Here is a 24,441-nt window from a genome sequence, read left to right as displayed (position 1 = left end):
TTTGTAGACATTGTTCATTCTTTTATACATTTGGAAAAAATTAAATTGGGTTATCATAAATTTTAAAAAAATACTAACATTTTCCCAGTATTGCACCTTAATTAAAAATATTTTGTTTGAAAGCTTTATTACTTCTAGTGTTTTTACAGTGAGTAGCTGTTGTTCCTTGGATCTGTTTATGGAAAATCTTTCTTGATTAAAGTTGGGTTTGTTTTGTTTTGTTTGTTTCTGCTACAAATTCCAGCTGGGAAGAAGTGTGAGAAAGAGTGTGTCCTACAAGACAGAGCCATTAGAAGGAAAAACAAAAGTAACTGAGAAGAGACTCGGAAACAATCTGAAAAAAATAAACCTAGAACTTAATGCAAAATATTCTCAAAATCATGAAGATATATTTCTTCTGAGGGGGGGAAGTTTTTAATTTATTTTTTTTTTTCCCATTTCAGTTTTACACATTCAGTCAGTTTTATATATTCATCAGTTGAAAAGTAAATACCAGTTGGGTCATATCCAATCCTGGTGCTGTAGAGCTTAGGACATCTATCCATTTAAAGTATTTTAATAAAATAAATTATATTCTTTGTTCTAATAAGTGAAGAGTTTCTATGTTTATCTTAACTATTTATCTGAAACACTTGACTTACTGTAAGGTAAAAGATTTATTTTGGTGGCAGTGGTGATAATTTTTTGCTGTCTTGGCTCTTAGGCAGATCTAAATTTTTCAGTGCTCCTAGACTGCTGTTGGTTGTGGATTTGACAGAGTACAGCCTGGTTTGTTTGATTTGGCATAATTCTGTGAAAACAACTTTTTAGAAAATACTTTTGAACATGAAATACTTAACGATTTGTGCTGTCTGCAAGTGATGTTTCTTATCTGTGAATTCTTGATGTGTCAAGAAGACCTTGCAATACACCCTAATTGTAAGTTAGAGAGGCAATATTGTGAAATGATAAATGAGGAAGACAACTGGTTTTGTGACTAATTATTCAGTGTCTCAGCAAGGACTGTTTTTTTGGTTTTGTTTTTTTGTTTGTTTTCTTTTTTTTTCTCCTGACAGCTTTGCAGCTAACTTAAAGCTAGCACAGGGGTTGGTTTCATAGTTATTGATTTCATAGCTTACTGTCTGCCTGTTTCCTGTGAGTGTACCTGGGTGATAAAAGCCTGCAGTGTAGATAATTTTGTGTTTGAACTGCAACTGAAGTGCTTTGGCATAGTGTTTGGAGACAAGGGTTTATACTTCTGTGTTTAATATTCTTTTAGAATTTTACTGATTTTGTGTGGTTGCTCTTTGCATTTTAAAAAAGAGGGCTCTTGGTGAAATGGGGTCTTACCAAAATAGATGAATAATAAGAGAAGGCTGGCAGGCAGTGGAGATGAATACATATATGAGGCTATACTTTTGGTACAGAATGTTGGAGTTCCTACTAAAAGTAGTGTTGTAAAAAGAAAGGATAAGGGGGCTTGATGCTGTTTTGAGACACTTCCATTTTGTTTGAGTGGGTTTGTATTACCTGGATAATTGCTTCTTTTCAGAGCAAAACCGACAGAACTGACTGAAAGTGTAACTAGAAGCACAGCTGGGTATTCTTGTGTGATTGTAAGTGAAGAAACTGTCACTAGTTCTTGATTTGATAAGTGTATCTGAATTTGTAGTTTTTGCTGGATAGTACTGGGTGTGCAATCTCATCTATTCATGTGAAAGTAAGTCAGCTATGGCACTTTTTTAATGGATTCTCTGATAATGCTCAAGTCAGGCTCTCCTGTATTAAATATGGCTGTCTTGTGTCCTGAAATAAAATATATAGATAAGCCTCACTCTAATCTTTGTATGTTTTGGCATTTAAAATATTTGTACAAGGGGGAAGAAATCTCCTGTTGGCACTTGGGTGTAATACCTATGGAGAGATTCAGAACTCCACGTCCTCTCATGATAGTTGAGATTTCTAGTCCCATTGCCTTTAATTTTTGATAGAAATGTCAAGAGCTGCTTTGTTTGAGAACAAACACAACTTTGTTGCTTGGCCTTCTTTGCTCCTCTGAAATATGAATCTTGATACAGAATTAAACAATCATTGTCATAATAGGACAGAAATAAAAGAGCCACCTAGAAATGCAAGGCCACTTGAAGGAAGGGGAAGCAAAGAGAAGGAAGAACTACAGCATAGTTTTATAAGCAGACAATTTTTTTTTTCTTCTGGGAGGGTAGAGGGTGGAAACTATTGAATAATTTGCCTTAAAGTACAGTCATCTCTAAAAGTCATTTTAAAGACTGAAAGTAAACTTGACTGAAATGGGTACTGTAGTGAAAACAGGTGCTTAGGGACTTTTTAAACATTGATTATACTTAGCTTGTGTACAGGCATGTCCTACAAAGGATAACATTTAGTTTTTATGTCAAGAAGTATGAAATTTTATTAGTCATTTGCAGAGCTTTCTCCTGGTACCTTGTGAGAAGGTGTGTTTTATATGGTGCAGTGCTCGTTTCTTCTTCTGTTAGTGATGTGTGAGGACCTCATATATATGACAACAATTCCATCAGTCCCTGTTCCGTCTTCTGAGGCTGTTACTTGTTCCTAGGAAATCTGCAAGCATCTGAAACAAACTTCAATAACAGTATCTAATATGCCTGATAATTTTTCTTGTTTGGCTATTTCATGTGCCTTCAGGGAAGACTGCCTTTTGGCTTTGCTACTGAAAACTTAACAGGCTTCACCTTTTGTAAAAAGTGTTAATGAATGATAATAATACAATAGCCATCAGATTACCAGTAGTTTTCAGTTACAACTGATTTAAATATGAGCTAATGAAAGGCCCATATAGATTGGTTTTGTGTTTATTTCTGATCTCAGATCTGTCCATGCCTTCTAATTTTAGCAGCTTTGAGCTTGTATGTTATTTCCTTAAATGTAAATTCTGAATTATTAATGGTATTGAACTGTTTGTTCTTTAAATCAAAAACAAATTAAAATACATTTCTGTTGTGCTGTGTGCTATGTCAGCTGCAATAAGGAATGATCCTCAGCAGTGATGTTCCAATTTTGGAGAAATAGAGTCTACAAAGGGCACATCAAGTACTCGTGGCATGTGAACTGTAGCTCATGAGTTCAATTAGTTGTAATTTAATCTGTCCTATCAAAGTGGTGTTGGATTTGCTATTCGTTACTTCCTTTACTGCAGACTTGTTTTTAAATATATCAGACTAGGTTCAGGTAATTCTGGGGTGAGAGAATTTTAGAGAGTAGAAGTAAGAAGCAACTATGGCAGTAAACAACAGAATAAATTAACCTGAGTTGGAGTAAATAGGTGCATGTGTATACCTGTGTTACTTACATAAGAAATTCAATGTACGATGAAGACATACAAGGATAGCAGAGTGAAACAACAGAAAATCTGAAAGAAAATATTGATTCTTACTAAAAAAGTGAACTTGGTTTTATTTTCAAGATTTGAATAGTCATAAAATCAGAGAATGCTTTGAAATGGTTGAAAGGGACCTTAAAGACATTTGGCACCTTCCACTAGGTTGCCGAAAGCCCCATCCAAGTTGGCCTCAAACACTTCCAGGGATGAGGTGTCCAGAACTTCTCTGGGCAGCCTGAGTAATCTAACCTAACATCTGGCCTAAAGCTACCCTCTTCAGTTTGAAGCCAGTTCCCCTAGTCCTGTCACTACCTGCCCATGTAAAAAGTAGCAGTTTTGTTTGGGTTTTTTAAAGCCCTCTTTACTGCTGGAAATCCTCAGTAAGGTCTCCTGGGCAACCCAGCTCTCTCAGCCTGTCTTCACAGGAGAGGTGCTTCAGCTCACTAATGACCTCTGTGTCCCTCCTTTGGACCTGTTCTAACAGATCTGTGTTTTTCTTGTGCTGAGAACCCCAGACCTGGGTAACCTACTCAAGTGGGTTCTCACCAGAGCAGAATAGAAGGGCAGAATCCCCTCCCTTGACCTGCTCACCCACACTGCTTGTGATGCAGGCCAGGACGTGGTTGACTTTCTGGGCTGTAAGCATGCATTTCTTGTTAATAATTTCAAATCTGATAAATTTTTTTATTGTACACATATATTTAGTCTTTAAATGTATTTGTTCAGGGCAGCAAGTCATTGCAAAATGAGATTTAGTCTTTTATGTCAGTGTTCCTTTGCATGGGAAAAATGTATTGTATAGGGAGTACACTTCTGTCCTTGTCTGTTGGGGTCATATTGCATCTTTCCACCTGTCTCTTCAGATGTACGAAATTTGCAAACTCTGTTTAATACAATTTTTTTAAAACTAAATATTGGACCTTGGATGATGTTTTACCTAAAGAAAAACAAAATGAAAGATTGTACAGAAATAATGTCCAGCACAGAAATGCCATCAGGTTATCAGCCAAAAAAGCTATCCTTACTGTTGCAAAATTTCTGATATTGCTACAATATATTCTGTAACCTCTGAAAGTTAGTCAGGTATTGACTTGATTTCTTTTTTCTTGTAGAGTTAGTTTCTTAACTCTGATGTTTCCAAACAACTCTTGTTTCATAAAAGGAATTCTCTTGTAGGTTGTTTCAGTGTACTTTTTCATAAATTCTCAGATGTTCTCATCCTGGTCCATTTGAATAATGTCAATTATTATACAGTGTTATATTTAAAGTCTTATTTGTTGATTTGGATGGGTTCCTTGGGCATGGTATTAGGAAGTATAATAATGGAGAGAGATTAGTGGAGAGGTTTGATACAGAAAGGAAAGTGCATAAAACTCGGGGGAAGGTGAAACTGTGGGAAGATTGGTAGAGTGGCTTTTCTTTCCTATTAAGAAACTGCATAGTAAAAGTAGAAAAAACTACTATATCCATTCTGTGTTTCAGTCACACAGTTGGCTGATATGAAGTTAGAACAGAATTCAAATTTAGCCTTATTTTTCTGCATTGTAGAGAAAAGCAATGACTGGTCCATACAACCCTGAATAGCATGAAAAATTCAGACTGTGGTCCTCTCTGGTAGAGTATTTAAATGTTAGTATTGTCATGTCTTCAGTAACATTAGGTGTTACTACAAGTGATATTTTCAGTCTTTAATTCCATTAGTAATGTAATTCTTGGGCACTATCAAGATTTTTTTCCAAAATGTTTAATTGGTATTTGAGAATGGAATTTTGAAACTTAATATTTGTGTTAGGGCTTTTGTTCCAGTTCCATATCAAATACAGCTTTATTTGGATATTCTAGACTTACTTCCTCTTTCTTGGATAATAGCTCTTTATGTGGAGTATATAGTGATACTCATTCTAGTGCCAAACAAGGGTGATTTCATCACCTTATCTTGTACAGAGTTACACTGATTTTTGTAAGGTATACTATGTGAGAATTTGGAAAGGTAATGGAACACATGAAGTAAATTCTAGATACCTAAGGAATTGTTATTCTGTAGTCTCTTAGGAATATCAGTTGATACTGCCTTCTGAACATAAACAAAGCCTTCCCTTTGAGGAATATTTTGTTCATGAATTCTCAGTGTATTAACCTTTAACCAAATATAGATGTATTTGCAGTGCTTGTTCCAGACTGAGATAGTGTTTTAGGAGAGAGTTGTTGTGGCTTGTAGTTTGATTTTGTTCTGTAAAATTTCATTTATAGAAGATAGAATGCAGGGTTGTAGTGGCACAGCAGCTGCTTGTAACTTGTAGATGCAAAGGAATTACTTGAGTCTTAAGGAAAGGCATTGCTTTTGCTATGGTTACAAAGCTGAGTCATTTGTGCATATTATAATAAAATCTCTTGTACTCACTACAATTCATTCAAAAGATCAAGTTAAACAGAATTTTTAGAAAAGGTCATAGTTAAATCAGAAATATTTTTCTCTGTCAGAATAATAGCTCAAGTGGTGAGAGTAATGTTTTAAATACCTCCTAAGACTGTTCTGCTCTATTAACTTGAATAGCATATGTAAAATTACAGACTATAGAGATAAATTCAAGCTTACAAATTGGATGTGGTTTGAAGTGATTATTTGTACACACAGTATCCTTTCTTGTGTGCAATGTTAAAGTATATCAATATTTTGCAAAAAATGCTAGATGAATGGACTGCCATTGTTAATACCACATTTGTGACTCTGGGTCAGTAGGTTAGATGCTGAAGATTATAAAGCAGTATAGGTATCATTTGGCATAGGTTTTGTGACATGAAGCATGAAGAATTTAGTGAGTTGCCAACTATTCTTTTTCAAACCTTGCAAATTTATATACTTCCTTTCACAGATTAGCATATTCTCTTTCCATAGTTTCTATATCATGAAAAGTGTCATGAACTTACCAGGCCATATAACTTTGAGGTTGGCCTCTTGTGTCTGAATGTAGGCACTGTATGCACTGTAAACAGTTATCATACCTACATGTGTACAGTCAAGAGAGGGAAATAGGTACTTCTGTGTTTGCAAATTGGATGTGTAAAACCACTCTGTTGAATAGAGAAGTGCCTTTTTTCTCCTGTTGAATTGCAGGGGATTCCACTTGGCTGGTCTGAAGTTAAGCTGTGTAATAAGTGAAGACATTCTGGCTCAGGGTGTCTGGGGAGACTGTTGATTCTTTGCCTAAAAGATAGGAGAAAGTGTGTCTCTCACCTTGTGTTTGGGGTACAATAACAGCTTGCATACTCTTAGCCTGCAACACTATTTTTTTTTTGTATTTTACAAAGAGTTTTTATAGGTTTCCATCATAAATTGTAACAGGCCAAGAACAATGGCATTTCTTTTAAAGCATATGCTTAGTGTGTCTTTTAATGTCCAGCCATGAAGAAGATGGTATGATTATGTGGTGCTTTGTGGTAATCTATCTTCAAAAGTGGAAGTTTTACTCCAGTTTTCAAAAATACCAGTCCTAAGGATTTGAGGTGTAATGTGAAGACTGAAATTCCTGATGCATTGAGGTCTTTAGTACTCAATGGTCAGGCTTCGTCTTCAGTGGGAATATCCAGGGGCTTGGTTTGGTTTGGTTTTCTATATCCTGAGTTAGGTCTAGGTCAGTTTAAAATTTAAAAATTAAAAGTTTGGGAAAAAAGGCAAAATAGCTGTTGGCCACCACCGAACTTTGATTTAATTTTGCTTTCTGAATAGTAATGTATCAGGTTTTTTAACCTGGCCTTTCCAGCTTTCTAAGTTCTGCTGGTATGTGTGTGCTTAAGTGTGTTCCTGGACTAGTGCCTTCTGTGTTTAATTGTGTGGTAACACAGAAAATAGCAGGGAATAGGTAATCCAGGAACAGTTTTCTATGAGTTGCCTATTTACCCATTTCCTGAAACGCAAGAGAGCTAGAATATCCTGAGTGCATTTAAATTAAGTGTAAGTCTTACCTGTCTTCAACCAGAAGCTCTTAAACATAATTTCAGTCTTAAACTTAGCAATCATTGCAATAGATATTGAATAACATATAGACAATCGTTTGAAAAGTATTTAAAAATACAGTTTTTGTGCATCATGTGGAATACCTCCTCTTGATTTGTGTCTGATTTAGCAGTGCTTTCAGTGAAGATGGAAGTGAAATGTAATTGAAAGGAATGTATTATAAGAGGTACTAGTTCCTCAAAGGCTTCTGTCCAGCACTGGTGAAGGAGGAAATCGGTCAAGTACAAACAATGTGGCTTTTATTACATTGGGTCAGCAATAATAAACCTTTGTACTTAACAAGACTTTTTTTGTTTGCTTTTTAAAAGGACACTATCAAGGGTATTAAGCCTCACGCTTTCTTTGCATTAACATGGGACTGAATTGCAGCAAGTAACTATTTCGGAAAAGCTGAGTTTCAGGACAGACCAAAAGATAATGATTATATAAAATAATACAAGTATGTAGAGTCACATATTTCTGGGTTGAAAAGTTGCTAATCAGATACCTACTAAGTACCCCTATTTAGGCTTACCTAGTTCAGAGGGACTGATGGTAAAGTTTTGATCTGTGCTGTTGAATGGATTTGACTGTTATTCTGTGTAGCACTAACTTATTTGGAACTACATGCCTCTAAATCCTTTATGGGTTATTGCTTGGTGTTTGCTTCTTAGTTATCACAATTTATTTTTTTTTAATTTTTCTGAGATGAAAACATGAGTTTGTGTTTTGTAGTTGTTTGGCTGGCCAGCTTTATTTTGAAGTTTTCTTTTTTCTTTGTGTGTAATTGTAAGCTTTGAGTGTACAGTTGTTTGATAGTGACATATGCAACCTCTTAAGTTCAACTGTGGCAACTGACAGAGCAAAAGATATTGGGACAATATTTCAAGTACCTGAACAGTCATGTATCTTCTACAGAGGTGCTGTTTTAAACTTTGAAGACCTTAATGACTGTTTCTTTTAATTGAAGTTACCTGAAAAGGATTTCAGTCTGCTAAAACTTGTTATTGCTGTGACATGGCAACTTGTTTAGCTTTGCTTGTTTTATTTTGTTTTGCAGGGTTTTTTCCTAGTGGAAAACCGACTAAATTTCTTCATGCTGAATTTGAGTGAAACAACCAGCCAAAATAGTTCTGTAAATACTTCCTGTAATCAGGGAAACTGAAGGCAAAGATAGAAGTGCTGATAAATGATGAGAGAGCACTTTACTGTCCTCTTGGGTAAAAATTTGATTATGAGAATGAAACTTAGAGGATTTTTGGGTTTGTTTTTGTTTTGTTTGTTTGTTTGTTTGTTTTTCCAATATGAGATGTCCCTACTCTGTTGTTTTGGTTTTTTTTTCCTATTTACGTTTTTCGGAAGGAGAAGAAAAATTGCTGAGAAACACTTCTCATTAACTGAACAAAATAAATGGAAAATGGTGTGTTAATGATTTACTGGAATTGATTCTTTGCAGTGCCAGATGTAAACTGCAAGTTATTCATCCTCATAGTAAATTAGAAGCCTTTTGGCTTAGACTGCTTCTGGGACATCCAGTTCAAAATTCTGAGTGTAGTACTAATCCCAGCTCAAGAAGCAAGAGCTGTATATTCACAACTCACATCGATTCAGACACACTAAATCAAAGTGTATCTGAAGAGTGATCAGGATTCATCACTTTGGGTTGTATTGGAAAATGTTTCTGTCATAACATTTTTTTATTCCTTTTTTTTAAAACAATCATGACAAATCTTGTAGACTAAAATTTCAGGTTTTATGATACATGGAATGGTACTTGACTCACCTTGTTGTAATCTAGGTTACTTTGTATCCCATTTTGTTTGTGGTAAGTAACACACTTGAATTAAATGTACTTGGCCTAAATGTCCATTTGTGTTGGGTTTCATTTTAAAGAAGTTGTTTCATAGTGGGCTTAAACACTTAAAGATAATTAAATCCATTAGAAAAGATCACTTTGAACACATACTTAATTAAAAAGAGTTCTGAATTACTAAAAACTTGGTGGGAATTTTAAGCATCAGTTAATGTACAGAAGGCTAAGTGTGGGGTTTGCATGTCTGGCTTGTGTCGCTTGAGAAATTATTTGGAAAGAAACCAATAGGTTAAAATTTCTTCCCTTTAATATTTACATTCCAAGAAGTAGTTCACATGCTTATTTTAACCTCTCCTACCTGAAAGAATCAATTCTCTGAATAGGATTTGAATGTTACAACTTTTTAAATTCCAAAAAAGGCCTTTCTTGTATAATTTACAATTTACAGATTCTTCTTGTGGCACTTTTTGATAATGCTTTAATTACCTGAAGTTCTCATCAGATGAAAGAGAGAATTTAATGCTTTCTAGTGTTTTAGCTTGGCAAGTGTTACTAGCCAGACAGGTACCTGATTCTTAGCTTAAATATACTTGTCTTTTAAAACATGATAGGCCAAGTTTTTTTAAAATTATATTAATACAGATTGATGAGCTTCCCTTCTAGCAAGTGTTTGGTATTGTTTAAAATAAGCTGTTTCAATAGGCCTTAATTTAGTTCAGCAAGTAGTATAAAACTTAGTTTCTAGATGAAAAAGGAGTTAATCTGAAAACGTCTCTATTAAAGCTGTTTTTATTTTAAAAACACAGTTTTTAAGTTGCGATCTATCTGTACTTCAAGTGTAATATTTAAATAGGTAAAAGGAGGAGTAATAATGGTTTTGAAATGTCCTAGTTTCAATATGGACGAAAAGCTTTATTGTCCACTCATCTGTTCAGATTCTTTTTATCAATGTGTCACAAATTGCAGGCTGTGGAAGACTTTGAAAGACTTGTAAAAATAGCATTGAGGAACCAAGTAGGGAAATAAAAATTTCATAAGAATTGTTCTGAAGATTGTGGATATTAAAAGTTTTGAGAAGAGAGATGCATTTAGAATCAGTGTTCTAAGAGCTGTTTAGAAATTGAGAGGATTTATGGCTATCATAACCAGCAATGTAGTTGCTTTTTGGTTTCATTTATTCATTGGTCCCTAGTATTTCAAAATAAATTTAAGAAGAAAGAGTGACAGATAAACTTTTAAGAATTCTGCTTGTTTTGCTTAAGGACACCCTGATATTTACAATATTTTTGTAGAGAGACAATTTTTGAGGAAAAATACCCCCTGAAATTAGAGAGGAAGTTGCATCATCAATTTTCAGTTGATTGGCACTTTCTGGAAATCAGAAATATGTTTCTGAACTGTGTGAAAAATGGGAAACTTGATTGATGCGTGTTAATTAGCCTGGTGATTCCCATGTCCTTAGTTCTTAAGGACTGTAGTTCAATAATACTTAAATGAGTGGGTCAGCAACAAGAGTTGTTGGCACAACTTCTTATTCTTTAGCACATTTAATCTTGTGTGAAATTAAAAAGAAACAAAACTGAAGTCTAGGTAGTTAAATGTAATTTTAGTTATGTGTTGTTACCATCTCCTTGCATACCAAGTAAGAAGGAACCTAAAAATTGCCAGGTCTTTGGGATCTTCGGAAGCTTTTTACTGCATCCCCTTTGAGTCAAAAGCTAGGCTGTACTTTTGAATGTGCATTGCTACTTTATTTTTAAGTTCAACTGAGCTGAGATAATGAATTATATGATAGTGAGCTTTCAATTGGTTTGACAAGGGGTGTGGCTATCATCCAAAACAGAAGAGAAAACTACTGGTAATGCCAGTGTCAATAAAATTTGCAGAACAGGTAATCTGGTGTTCTTGCCTGGTAATGGGCATGGTTCTTGCTGTGTACTGTCTTACATTACTGCTAAGTGGTAAGTCATTTTCTCTTCAAGGGGTTCTTGGTGGAAATGGAATCAGCACATGAGATGAATAAGAAGCATCATAGAAGGAAGGTCCTCTGGCAGGGTTGCCCGTGGTGAACACTACACACACATCTCTTTTCTATGCTGTTAGGATCTCAATCAGACTGTTTCTGATTCCAATGCATATTGTCAAAGGATAGAAAAAAAGCTTTGCAAAAATTGTGATCAGGCATTTATTTGGTTTATTCAGCAGTAAGTAATGTGCAGTTCTAGACAATAAAAGGGCATCCTATAAAACCTCCTCTAACTTTTTTTATTTCTCTATTTCTCAGACGTTTTATAGTGGATCAGTAGATCTGAACCTTCTAAAGTAATGCAGATCTTTAAAAGCATTAATCTAAGATTTACAGTGAAGTATCTACAGCTGGCTTGCAGAACAGTGAAGACCCCAAATTTGGCATTTTCAGTGACAATCGTCTATGGGTTGACCCATCAATAAAAACTCGCTACTATGATGTTGAAAATAATCATCCTCATTTTTGAGTTGCCCTATTCATGTGCCAATCACATCTTTTGTTGTGGAAGCCCAAAGTTGCTTGTGCCTTGTGGTTTCCCTAAATCTTTCTCCCAAGTGTTAATCTTCTGGCTACCAGTCTGTTTGGACAGGCTGGTTTTCCTTTGCTGTGCCACTTTTCCACTTCTTTTTCAAGAATTATTGACAACCCCCATTTCCTAGTCTAGGCTGTTGCAGTTCCATCCCAAAATAAGACAACGATTAAATGGCAGACAGAAGTTGACATTCAGTAGTGAGCTTTCAATCTGATACAATTCACATAGTTCATCTCTGATATTTAACAGAATAAAGTCTGTTGTGTTTGTGGCTCTCAATAAGGACTAATGTGTGTCACAGTAGGAAATGTTTCTTCTAACTGTAAATAAAAGTGAATGCATCTGATGATTTTTGTAGGCATCTGTTGAAGTCAGGGACAACCCTTCTGGGAGTCAGAAAGCAGCCCTTGGGGTCATAGAGCTCACATGACCTAGTTTATTCTTCATTAAAACAGATGGTATCTATCTGAGCAAGGCAAACTTGGTTTTAAGAAAGAGCTGGGGATTAAAAGGATGGGAAGCTGAAACAGCTGGGTCTAATTAATTGGAGCAAATAAAGAGGCAATCTAAGCATTAAATTAGTCATCTACATCAATAGCAAAATAGTCGCTACATGACCACTCACTCGATTGTTTTAGCTGATCGAAAGTTTGCAGGATTGGTTTACCTAGCATCAGAAATACCTGAAACTGCATTAGAAAGGTTCCCACATACTTTATTCTTTTCTGCCAGGCTTCAAAGAGAGCAAAATCCTGGAAACTGGCTGTGGTGTTTTTGCATGGTATTAGGGAATCCAGCTTGTAGGACTGAAAATACCCTACTTGTGTTTGATTTGTAGGCCAAGTTGGTCCTCTGCAGCTTTTGTCCTCATCTCTTTGTGCTTAACATGAGAAGGTTACCTAATGGAGAAGATTGCTGGCATTCCTTCAAGCTCTGCTACCACATAAAATTTGCGATGGGATCCAAGAACTTTATTGTTTCTGTTATAAACAGATTATATTGGATTAGTGGCTAGCATTTTGCATATTTTATTCTGCTTGCCCATTTAGTCCTGAAAATCCTTAATTGTGTTGCAAACAGCTCAGGCACTCTTGTTGTTGTTACTGGTGGCCAGAGACCTTCACTTACCATATGCCTTAGCAGGGAGAAAAGATTTGTGCAAATAAACTACAAATCTGCCTTCAGATTTTGAAAGGACAGCTGTTTTCTTGAGGTATGATCTTCTCAGGTAGGTGCTTTGCTCTGAAACTCTGGTAACATGATTTATAATAAACAGATAGGTATGGGTATGTATGTAGGGAGTGTATGAAGTCATTGCTCTTCCTTCAGCAGGGTAGTACATTGTAGATCCCAGGACTAATCCAGAATGGTATGATGTTTCTCGAGTTCTCTTGGTTTGAACCAAATATGAAATTAATCTCAGTAGACTAAAGTGCAAATCCATAAACACTATTTCCCTTCATTATTACAGACAAGTATAGAATATTTCCATTTTAAAGTAGTCGTAAGGAATGCTTACTTATCTATCACAAAAGGTCAGATTTTGTTGGTTCACACAGCTGAGCTATGAGGTGATTGGGGGGAAAAATTGAACAGTTCTTTCATAGGGATTAACAGAAATTGTTCCATGAGTTAGGTGTCTCCTCACCTGGAGTGGTGCTTTGATGGACGACTACTAAAACTGCTTTTTTTGCTTCCAAGAGCCTTCCCTGAAATCTATGGAGCTCGGCCTTCATCTTGCACAGTGTCACTTAATGCTTCAGGTGTTTGGTTTTCTTTTTATGAATCTGAGGGGCAGAATTTCCATCTAGTCACAGCACAACAACCTGTTCTTATAAAACAGATTTTCTTGACTATGCTAAACAACCACTTTAATATCTTGTTGCAGCCTCCCACCTTGACTATCATTGTGTTCATCCCTCCTCCCCTATCAATTGCAAGGAAGAACATTTTTAAAATGTTAACAGAAATGGCTAGTATGTAAGTATAAGCAGGTTTGAAGTGAGATTTTGAATTTCAGTAGTTTATTTGTGTAAACTTTATCTGGTTATTTGAAGACTGGCTAGGCATAAAATAAATTTTAAAAAAAGCATAGCAATTTGTCCCATGGAAGAGTGGTGGGTGTGGATAGTGCCAGCTAATGCAGGCCTAATGGATTTTCTGAGAAGACTTGATGGGGAGAAAATGTGTATTACGAGAGGAGGTGTCTGAAAAGAAGTGTTAGATGGCTTCTTGGTCTGTATTGTCTTGATTTTCATAGTTGCTTGCAACTGTTCTAAAGATGTTTGGAAATAGACTGCCTGGGATCAGTTCAACAATAAAACTGGTTAGGGAGGTTCTGTGTTCTCGCCTGTCTGTGTGGTCGTCTCGTTTTCCCAGAGGCTTTGTAGATTAGGGCCTTGCCACTATTCTGGAATTGCCTGCCAAGCTTTGCTGTTCCTGGCAGAGATGTTTTTAAGGAGGAAGTGTTTCCAAAGTTAGAACTATTGCTAAATAGCAGTTAGAACACTGCTGAATAAATATTGCTGACAGGTTCTTCTTTGAAAATAGATGGAACTTGTGATTTCTATTACTATTGCTGTTATTTCTGACCAATGGTTTGTCAAGATAAACTGATAGCTTTAGGAAAAGTAAAGCATTCTAAAGTAAAAATTTATTAAACAAGTAGAATAAGTCATGAAATGTAATCACTAGAAATCTAGAGACAATTAGATATATGTTCACTTTTGACTTTCCTGTTGGATATGTCTGTGGAAGCACTACATTCATACAAGTATCAAAATGCATGTAAAACCACATTTGCTTATGGGGTTAGTAATGTTAATTTCCCTATGTCTACATTTGGAAGTTTCAAAAATGAAAGATGGTTTCTAGTTTTAATGTGCCATATGACTATCATTATTCTTCGCAGTGGTTTTACTCAGAATTTAAATTTCAGCTCCTAATTCAGAAATAACCCAAGTTAATTTTTTCTGTGCATGCAGTGCAGTGTACATGTAACTAATCAGTATTTAAAGTAGCTTGAACAGATGTTTCTGTTTGGAAGCTTTTGGGCCTTTTTTTGTGTTTGTTGGGTTTTTTATGTTATTTGTTTGTTGTTTTTTGTTGTTGGTTTTTTTTTTTTTTTACTGCAGAAGCCCATCCCTGAGCAAATAAAGTTGTTTGCAGGTATAGTCATGTAATGTGACTACATTGTTAAGGGATTTCATTGCATGATAAATTTTCCAGGGTAGCCTGATGGTTTACTTTGCTAGAACAGCAGGCTTTTTCTGAGACCTGTATACAGTTTTCATGGTTAAAGAACTGTAACTTGGGACAGGTGGAAATGTAAAACTTCCTTGACAGAATCTTTTGTGCTTGGACAATGGTAATCCTTGATGTGTTTGTGTAGTGAGAACTTTTACCTTGAAAACTGGTTTTGAAAGCTGTATTGGTAGGGGAACTGCAAATTCCTTTAAACTGGATTGCTGGAGTTAGTAGTTTTTAGTTTGTAACATGACTGTTTTATTTTTTAGTAAATGCTATATCTTAAACAACATTCTAAGTGATTGGAAAGAAAAACTGTTAAATAGCAAAAAATTTTAGCTGATAATACATGTACAGAAAACAAGTATTTCAAACATAAATTGAAGCTACCAGGGGCAAAAGTTCCCTTGTTTTTTCTCATCTCTTCAGTAATGCAATTTCAGAAGTTCCTTTGTTAGTTTCTTGCTCCTAGGTAACTCTCAAAAATGTATTTACTTTCACATATATACTCCTTTCCCTGTACCTGTTGCACATCTTAGGAAATTATCTTTACTATAAATTGATCATAACTGATCAACACAATGTGAAATCAAGTAACAAACCAGTTAATGGTACTGTAACAGGTCTGTGTTCTGCCTTTCCTAGGGTATGTGCAAAGAGGGTGATTGTGAGCTGAAGTATAGGCTTTTGACTTTACTGGAGTGAATGACCTTTCAAAAGTTAGGCACTTGGCTTGAATGCCAGGTGTCCTTTATAGTGGCACATATTTCTGTCTGAGAATGGGCTTAAAATATCTGGTGCACTGTTGTAATGGAACCTATGTGACATTATTTAATGACCTTAATTGTGTGTTCATCTTCAAATGTGTAACTCTGTGCTGCACAACAAATAGCAATTTAGCTAAATGTGCCAGTTTTAACTTTGATTCCAAACTAAGAGATACTCAGTTCAGTTATATATGATTGTCTTGAGTGCAATGCACTTAAATGGAACTTTAATGACTATTGAATAGAGAAATGCCTAATGCATTATTTAAAAGTCAGTATGTTTTTATTTTCCTACTTTATTTTTTAGAGTGAATTGGAAAAGAAATACATTAACTATAAAAAGGGGTGCTAGACAGCCAGTGTTTCCAAGTGATATAACACTGAGCACTATAAGCAGATTTGAAAAAAATATATTTCTTTTTAGAAGGATCAGCAAATTTTATATATTCTTCCCATTGCTTCCTTATCCTACTGAATTGTTTCGCCTCTCTGTGCATGCTTAAGTTTGCAATCTCTTCACCTGAATCCTTGGAGTTCCTGTAGCTTTTAATTTAGCAGATTTTCTTAGTGTTTTTTCCCTTTTTACAGTAAGTTGATGTTTCTGCTCCAACTTTTCAGGCACAGGTACCTTTGGACGTGTTCATCTGGTGAAGGAAAAAATGGCCAAGCGTTACTTTGCACTGAAAGTAATGAGCATTCCTGATGTCATTCGACTGAAGCAAGAGCAACATGTGCACAATGAAAAGTCTGTCTTGAAAGAAGTCAACCACCCTTTTTTGATCAGATTGTAAGTTGTTGTATTTTTTAAATTCATTTTGCTTTTACAGAAAGTGCAGTTGAAATATTCCAGAGTCTCATTGCAAGTTCTTACGTACTAAACCAACACTGAGCATTTAATTTCTTGTATGTAACCTAGATTAAAATAGACTCTAGAATGAAGTACGTATTTTAGAAGAATCAAGAATTTAAAATAAAGAGGTATAATTTCAACATTCAAACAACAACTTACCATAAAGTATTTTCTCTCTCTTATTTTCACACTGCAGAAGTGAGGGAAAAATGCTAATGAAGAATTGTTAGGATTGGCTTATCAAAATTACTTCTGGAACAATTCTTGGTGTTGGAATGGTGATGAAAGTATTTCTACATGTATGTGCTGTAGATATTGATAAATAGCTAAAGATATTCCTAGACTTAAATATCTAGGTTTTAAAAACTGAAGTGAACTATACTTTTGCAGACTATTTTTAAAGAGTTTAAATAACTGCAGCACTTCTTAGACTTTGGTATTCCTGTATTTGAGGTTGTTAAGTGATTGAACCTGTTGAGAAGCATGATTTAAATACAGTTCATAAAGAATACTTTTTTTTTGTAATGGAATTGAGGTAACATTAATGACCCCAATGGTCCCATTGTTAAAGAGAGAAGGTATCATACTTCTGTTCACAGTACCACAGCACTTCTTGTGTATCTGAGTCCGTATCTATTAATGGGATACCTAAAACCTCTGGTAATTGCAGGTTAATTTCCATTTGTATTTTTTCATGCATGGATACATGGCTGGCTATTAACCAAGATTTGTTTCCATTTACCTGCCTTAATCAGTTTTACATAAAATTAGACAAAATTAGCCTTAGTTAATCTAGCTGCAGGGAGTGCAGCTTCCTGCCAGGGTTAAGCAAGCATCAGAGGGAAAGGAAGAAGGCAACTGCATGTTAGTAATTCAGAAGATAAAATGAGCCCTGCAGGAGGAGGCTTTTTTCCCCTGTTGTGGTGTTGGTTTTTTCCAGCATCATGATGCTAGTAGTTTACAGCTAGTGTTCAGGAATCCTGTGTGGCATAGTATCAGTAAGGCAAGTTCTAGAATATGTAGAGATTGAGATTCATTAAAGAAAGCAAGATGAGAAGTGGAGTACATCTGGTTAGACTGGTTGAAGTATGGATGGAATGGGGGGAATGGGATTTTATATATATATCTATGTACATCTGGAAATTCTTTACAAGAAAACCCTACCAAAACCAGCAAGCAAACTCCCAAACAAACCCCATCTCAGTAGGTCTGTGTGTCAGGAGCAGCGGGAGTAGAGAAATTTGGGTGAGATGTCAAGAGACAAGAGGATTCATGTTCATACAGAAGTGATAAAAAATCCAAGCAGAGGAGTTTTCCTGGATTTCATTCACACCTTATTTACAAAATACCAGATTTTTCAGGTTGCCAAAGGACACAATTCAAGTAGTTCACTTTGTATGCAAGGCAAACATTCTTCATGTCTTCTAGAGCTCTGCCTTTTCTGTTGAAATGTCCAGTGAGATGTTGCATCAGCTGTGTTCATGTAATTGTCCATGTGATGCCTTTTTCCCTTGGCAGAGGAGACTCCGTAGCAGAAGTGAATTAGTTAAAATTTAGGTTACAACAATAGTTATGTGCTTTAGGTTAAAACAAGCCTTTGTGGATGATTATCACTAGACTGTAGGACAAATAAGACTTTCTGCAGCTAAAAGGTTTTTTTCAGCCACCTCCTGCCTAATATATGTTTGGGATTCTTTTCCTGTTAATTGTTTTGCTGTAAGTGTTTAACAAAAATGGGGAAAAATTACCTAGTTCAGCTTTAATGCCTTTAAAATGTTTTATCTATATGGTCTGGTTTTTATGTTTTCAGTTAGCTTCACCATCTTTAATACCAGTTCTCCTTTGGTTGTAAAACAGGGAATAGGTGTCAGTGCAGCATAATATTTCAGGACTTCATGATGAAAAATTATAAATTAATGTTGCACATAATTGATTTCTGGTGTTTGGAAAATCCATGTCTTGGTATGTGTTAGGAGTTGTATTTTTTGTTGTTTTGTTTTGCTTTGGGTTTTTTTTGTTTTTTTTTTGTTTGTTTGTTTGTTTGCTTGTTTCCTGTTACTTTTCAGAAATACCTATTCTAAATGGAGGGAAATACAATTTTTCTGTAGACACTTGAGTTATTCATCTGTGTATTTTTTTAAACAAATTTTTTTCTAAATGCTTCTTAGGTGCTTTTGCAGCAACTGATCACTGGAGATTCCTAGGCAGTCTTTACTGTTGTATTTGAGTAATGTGTCATTACTGTGGTGCAGCTCTTCATAGTGAGATGGAATGTTGGCATGTTTTTGATGAGGGGAAGAATTAATAAAAATCAACTATGTTTTGTAGTTGTATAAGCTAAAAAAGGTTGTTTGCCTGTAGGCGTTCACAGTGGCATCTAAGGTTTATATACTAAACCTGAGTTGTAGAGTTAATGACACTGCACATTATTCTAATCACAGCTTCTGTGACTTTTTTTCCCTCTTCTTTTTGTATTAATTTACCATTTAAATCTATCTGAATTGCAAGTACAGAAGTTCTTAAATTTGCTCTTTTTTATGTATACCAAATAATGTATCAATTTTTTCTGTGGACAGGCAAACCTTTAAGAGTAAATTTTTGAAGATTTTAATTCTTGTAAAAATCCTGAGCTTAATGATGTAGATGGTCCGTTTTTTCTTCTGTATTATCAAATTTTGCTCTTCCTCCCATAAATATGTGGTTTGCTTTGTTTCATCCACTCCTGCTCTTATTTCATTGTTTATTGTAGGTATACCTTTGCCTAATTACCTGAAATACATTTTCAGAGTGTTTTTGCAGTCAATAAAAAATGTAATCTGTGTACTGTACGTGTACTGTGAACATCTTCAATAGCCAATTAATGATGTTGATGACTGTGATAGGGAAGAAGTTTCATTAAATCAGAAAGCAAGCCTGGGCTCTGCTTTCTCCATCACTGAGGGGAATGGAAGAGCTGTAGCTGGTATCTGTTAGTCTGTCTTATTTCCTTGGTTGCCTCAGTGCTGCTGTCAAAAATAAAACCTTCCTGAGTAAAAGTCATCGATGTGTTAGGGAGCTCAGTTTCTGCATATCTTTCCTGAGGCTCTATGCCGTGATTAAAAATGCATGAGGTACTTGTGATACTGCAGAAGCACTGACCAGAACCTGAAGTAGCTTCTGTTTTTGTATCACTGTATCAAGTAAGTAAGAATACAGTGTTCTCTATCTTTTATTATGGAATTTGGGATAGTTCTTTGTTTTAAATGGTAGTGTTCATCAAGATATTACCAGATGCTTTTCTTCTTAACTGTTGAGCTACTTTTAGGGGTGTGGTGAATTGTTTAATGTAGATAAAATGAAATACAGTATGATTTAGGGGAATGTGCAAGCGACGATTGCTGTATGCTGTAATGAAGCATTTTAAGGCCACATACCATTATTTTCTTTCTTCTTTACTTGTTCTTTATATTACTCTGACTTACCATGGCAATAGCCCTTAAATTAGAGGTGGCAGTCTGAGGAATGGAAGGTGTGCCTATCCTTAGATTAATTCTGAGGTACAGAAATGAATCTTGTTTCGCTGTCTTTTTTGCTTTTCTATTGCTTTTGTGAAAGATGTCATAGAAGAGCAAGTGTTGTCATCTGGTGCTTTAGTTGGGATTGTGTATCTCCTGGGAAGAAGGCACAGGAGAGAAGGACAACTCTTTGATGTTTACTTTTGAACGTATTGTTATGAAAGTCTTTGCAAAAGCAGATTCTGCCTACCTTCAATATTTTGGTAATGCTTGATAATATAAAATGTAAGGTGTGCAAAAAATGTCTGATCTTTATATCAGGTGGTGCTTAGAAGTGACCTGTTTTGTGCAATAAAACAGAATCTATCAATTTTATTTGGTGGCCTATGCTGTACTGATCCTCAGCTGTCTGGTTTACATTGCAGGTTAAGGCGGCTACTTGAATCTCTTACATAATCCTGGATTCTTGGGGATTTAATATGTGCAGACATGGAGTCAGAAGTTGGTTACATACACAGTTGGGGTGGCAGAGACCATTTTACAGACATTTACTTGGAAAGCAAATCAGAGACATAATTTCTTTATTCAGTAAAACAATACTTTTATTACAGATTTTGGACCAACCATGATGAACGTTTTTTATATATGTTAATGGAATATGTGCCAGGAGGAGAACTTTTCAGTTACCTGCGCAACATGGGGCGTTTCAACAACAGCACAGGACTGTTCTACTCGACAGAAATTATTTGTGCAATAGAATACCTGCACTCCAAAGAAATAGTTTACAGAGACTTAAAACCTGAAAATATATTACTAGACAAAGAAGGACATATCAAGCTTACTGACTTTGGATTTGCAAAAAAACTGGTGGACAGGTAAGTGGGTTTTTGTTCTGGTAATCATAATTTGCATGGTAAACAGTTAGAAAAAAATGTTTTATTTCAGATGCTCAACATTTGATTTAACACTGCATGTGATTCACACATGTCAAATCCCTTAATATGAAGGAAATTATAATCTTAAAATGGCTGTATGGAAAGTAATGTTGCCCCTTAAGTATAACCAGGAGCACTATGACACATAAGTAGCAACAGAAAAATATTTTTATATAGCTGTTTTGTATATTTAAGTTTTCAGCAGTTGCATTGTAGAAAGGGAGCTCAGGGAAAAGTAATATCATAAAATGTAAGGATATGTGAATTAATCCCCCATACATAGTGAATTGCTAAATGTTTTGTAACTCGTGTTTCCTTCTGGGTTTCTATTTGAGATTTTTGAAGTGTGAGAATAACATTTTAAAACTGGATACAGAATTTTCACTACACTGTGGCTAAAATGAAACTGCAAAAATCTAGACAGAAACCATAAGGCCAGCTTCAGCAGAACCAGTTTATTTAAATCTAGCTTCTATACTACTGTTAGCTTTGATAGACTTTTTGATAATGCAGAGGCTCCCTCGCAGTGATTTCTCCATTCTCTCTGTTGGGACTACTCTTCCAAGACCATAATGCATGTTTTTTAGAGTAAGCAAGAGATTTGGGATTCAAGAAAAGGGACGGTAAAAAACAGGCTGTTTTATCAGAAGAGTAATGTGACATGGCTTGATGTTATGCTTTTGAGTCATCTCTTGAGATTGATCGTATTTGATTGCTCTAATTGAGGCAGCACAATAGTGAGTTAGGTGTTACATAGGTGCTTATCCTCTTAGCTCATCAACCTGTATGATGGTGTTTTTGCAACAAATGGGTCCGTGTGTGAGGAGAGTTCTACGAGGTCAATTTGAAAGGAGAGTGTGTGAGTGAATTCCCAGGCAGGTGCAAAGGAGAGCAGCTTTATTGCAATAACCAGGCCTTTTTTAAGCTGTTGGCCCATTATCAGTTGCACAGTTTTAAATCATAACAAACATAATTTAACCAACCACCATACACCACGATGTGAACACATGTTTATATATTTGTTTTTCTACCCCTAATTCAGCAGAGTCTCTTTCCCACAGTCATTTTCTGCTTAGCCAAAGTAGCAGGCCTGAGCCATGATTTTACAAAGCCTTCCTTTTGTAAAGTTTTACTTATTGGTAACAAGAATGGGTCTGAGGAAGCTGCTTAATGGATCCCTTATGAAGTAAAAGTCAGATGAGACAAATCAAATCACAAAATAGAACCAGAAGTTCTATTCACCTTTAAGACCTGAAAATCTGTTTTAAAACCATAGAAATTTGAGTATCTGAATTCAGTTTCCACTAGGCAAGCAAAAAGACCTACAAATGCTGGCCTTTAATTTAATACTTTGTTTTTAAAGCAAAATAACTCTTTGCAGGAAGAGGTAACATACTTCCATGTTAGAAAGTAGTACAATATCTTTGACATTTTCATGCAAATACTTATGACTTGCTCTTTACATGTAAATACTGCCACTTAGTGGTCATTCTTGTTTTGTGTTACTGTGGGTTTAAGGCACAAGATAGTAACCCTTCAGTAAATATGGTGATAGTTCACATCAGAGTATATTTTTAAACCTGGAAGATGAATCTCTAAGAGTAAATTTGTTCAAATATAGGATATCAAAATTTGTTATCATGACTGGTTTTAATTTGGTTTGTGTTTCCCATATTGCTTGGGGTGCAGTGAAGGTGGTCAGTTGTGTTGAATCATAGATTATAGTAGTTTTGTATTCATAGCTGATTTACTTTCAAATGTACAAGATGTAATATGAATACAGAACATAAAATTGGAAGAGCAAGGACATTAGCAGTTAGAGCACAGATAGTAGTACCTATAGGTACTATAGTATATAGTACCATAGGTAGCACCTATGCAAATTTGGTTTAGTTTTTTGTGTTATTGTTATTTTTTCTTTTTTGAAACGACATAGTATTCTCCCCAGTAGCTAAAGTCATCTTCACAATGTCGGTTTTGTCACTGTAAAAATACACATTTATCAGCCCTTTATCCACTAGTGCCCTCCACTTAGTGCTTTTGTTTATAGGAGAGCCTATTAGATCAAAATTATTGGAGATATTTTGTCATTTTTATGCATGGCAAATAATCTGTATACACGAATCTCACATGTATGGGTGTCAGTGAGTGTATAGATGTGTGCATATACACAGCATACATGAATGGCAAATATAAGACATGAAGTATTTATGTTTCTCAAGCATTGTGAAGTAACCTGCTCTCAGGATCAGCAAAGACATTCCTAGAAAGAAGACATAACACATAAATGAAAGTGTGGTCTGCAGAAGACTTTGGGTACGATGGCGCATTCCAGATACGTAATACTTCACAGGAATGATTCGGTAGCTGCCTAACAGGTTTTTCTGAAGACATTCTCCTTTCTTCCCACTACCATGTGTGAAGGGATGAAGTATTCACCATGTCCCTCTACAGTTAAGCTGCTCTTCAGAAAGTGTGTCTGGCTCATAGCTCATGTTCCCACTGTGGAAAGCAGCCTGAACCTGTACCTTCTTTATTAGTACACTTTTGGAAGTGCTAGACTCTTAACATTTTCTTTTTAGGATCAGAGGAAGGAGAGGAGGTTTTCTTTGCTCCTTCTGTTCCTTGTTGGTATGTCCTTCTGTTTATCCTTGTTCCTCCCTTTTTGCTCATAGTGTACGTTTAAAAATTCTAAATTTTTCTCCAAAACAGTGTGTCTTTGCCTCAGCTGCTGTTTATTTCTTCTCTTTTCCACCTTGATGTTGCTTAACTGAAGACTTAATAACCTTTTCAGTTTCTTGTAAGTACATTAATATAAAATAGATGTGCAACTACTTTAAAAAAAAAGGGCAATGTCAAGAAGAAAGTTGGGGGGGTTTTTTTTATAAATTACATTTATCTGAAGGCTGTAAAAAGGATTTCCTTTGAACTTTACACCTTTTACATTTGTAGACCTTTCTCTTTCTGAAAAGCATATACTGCTTTTTAGGTATATTATTTTTTATTGAAATTTTTTTCTAATCTGATTTCCTTTTTTTGTGTGTGGTTTCTGGTTGGGTTTTTTTAGTTTCATTTTGGTCTGGGTGTTTGGGGTTTTATGGGATTTTTTGGGGGTTGGGGTTTAATTCCCATGTTCTTTCAGAGAAGCACACAACTAATCTGCATGGGATTTTATGTTTTTTTTTATGGACAGATTTCATTCAGAAAGTTATAAACATTTTAGGTAAAATTAAGACTTGAGTGATTTTTTTTTTTTCCCTTGGAATGTTTTTCACTGTTAATTTTAGTTTATTCAGTTTACATTCCTAAAAAAGAAATTTGCCTGTGAGTCTTTCTAGAAACTTGAGAATTGATTAATCTTAAACATACTGGGGATAGTTCTGCACTGTTGCTTAAGCTGGATGTGCCTCATGACTGTTCTAC

At 35.4% G+C, this 24,441-nt stretch overlaps 1 protein-coding gene across 2 annotated transcripts in view; it reads left to right on the top strand.

Moving 5' to 3' along the window:
* PRKX (protein kinase cAMP-dependent X-linked catalytic subunit) overlaps positions 1 to 24,441 on the top strand; it is a 55,338-nt gene that overhangs the window by 8,889 nt on the left and 22,008 nt on the right. For both annotated transcript variants that reach the window (XM_062488004.1, XM_062488003.1), the window contains exons 2-3: positions 16,358 to 16,526; positions 20,695 to 20,958. In XM_062488004.1, coding sequence (XP_062343988.1) covers positions 16,358 to 16,526; positions 20,695 to 20,958 — 433 coding nt within the window. The remainder of the gene's footprint in view (positions 1 to 16,357; positions 16,527 to 20,694; positions 20,959 to 24,441) is intronic.

The sequence above is a fragment of the Cinclus cinclus genome, chromosome 2 (genome assembly GCF_963662255.1).
Source record: "Cinclus cinclus chromosome 2, bCinCin1.1, whole genome shotgun sequence".
NCBI lineage: Eukaryota > Metazoa > Chordata > Aves > Passeriformes > Cinclidae > Cinclus > Cinclus cinclus.
The sequence above is the reverse complement of the archived record's forward strand: the minus strand, read 5'-3'. Positions and strand labels throughout refer to the sequence as shown.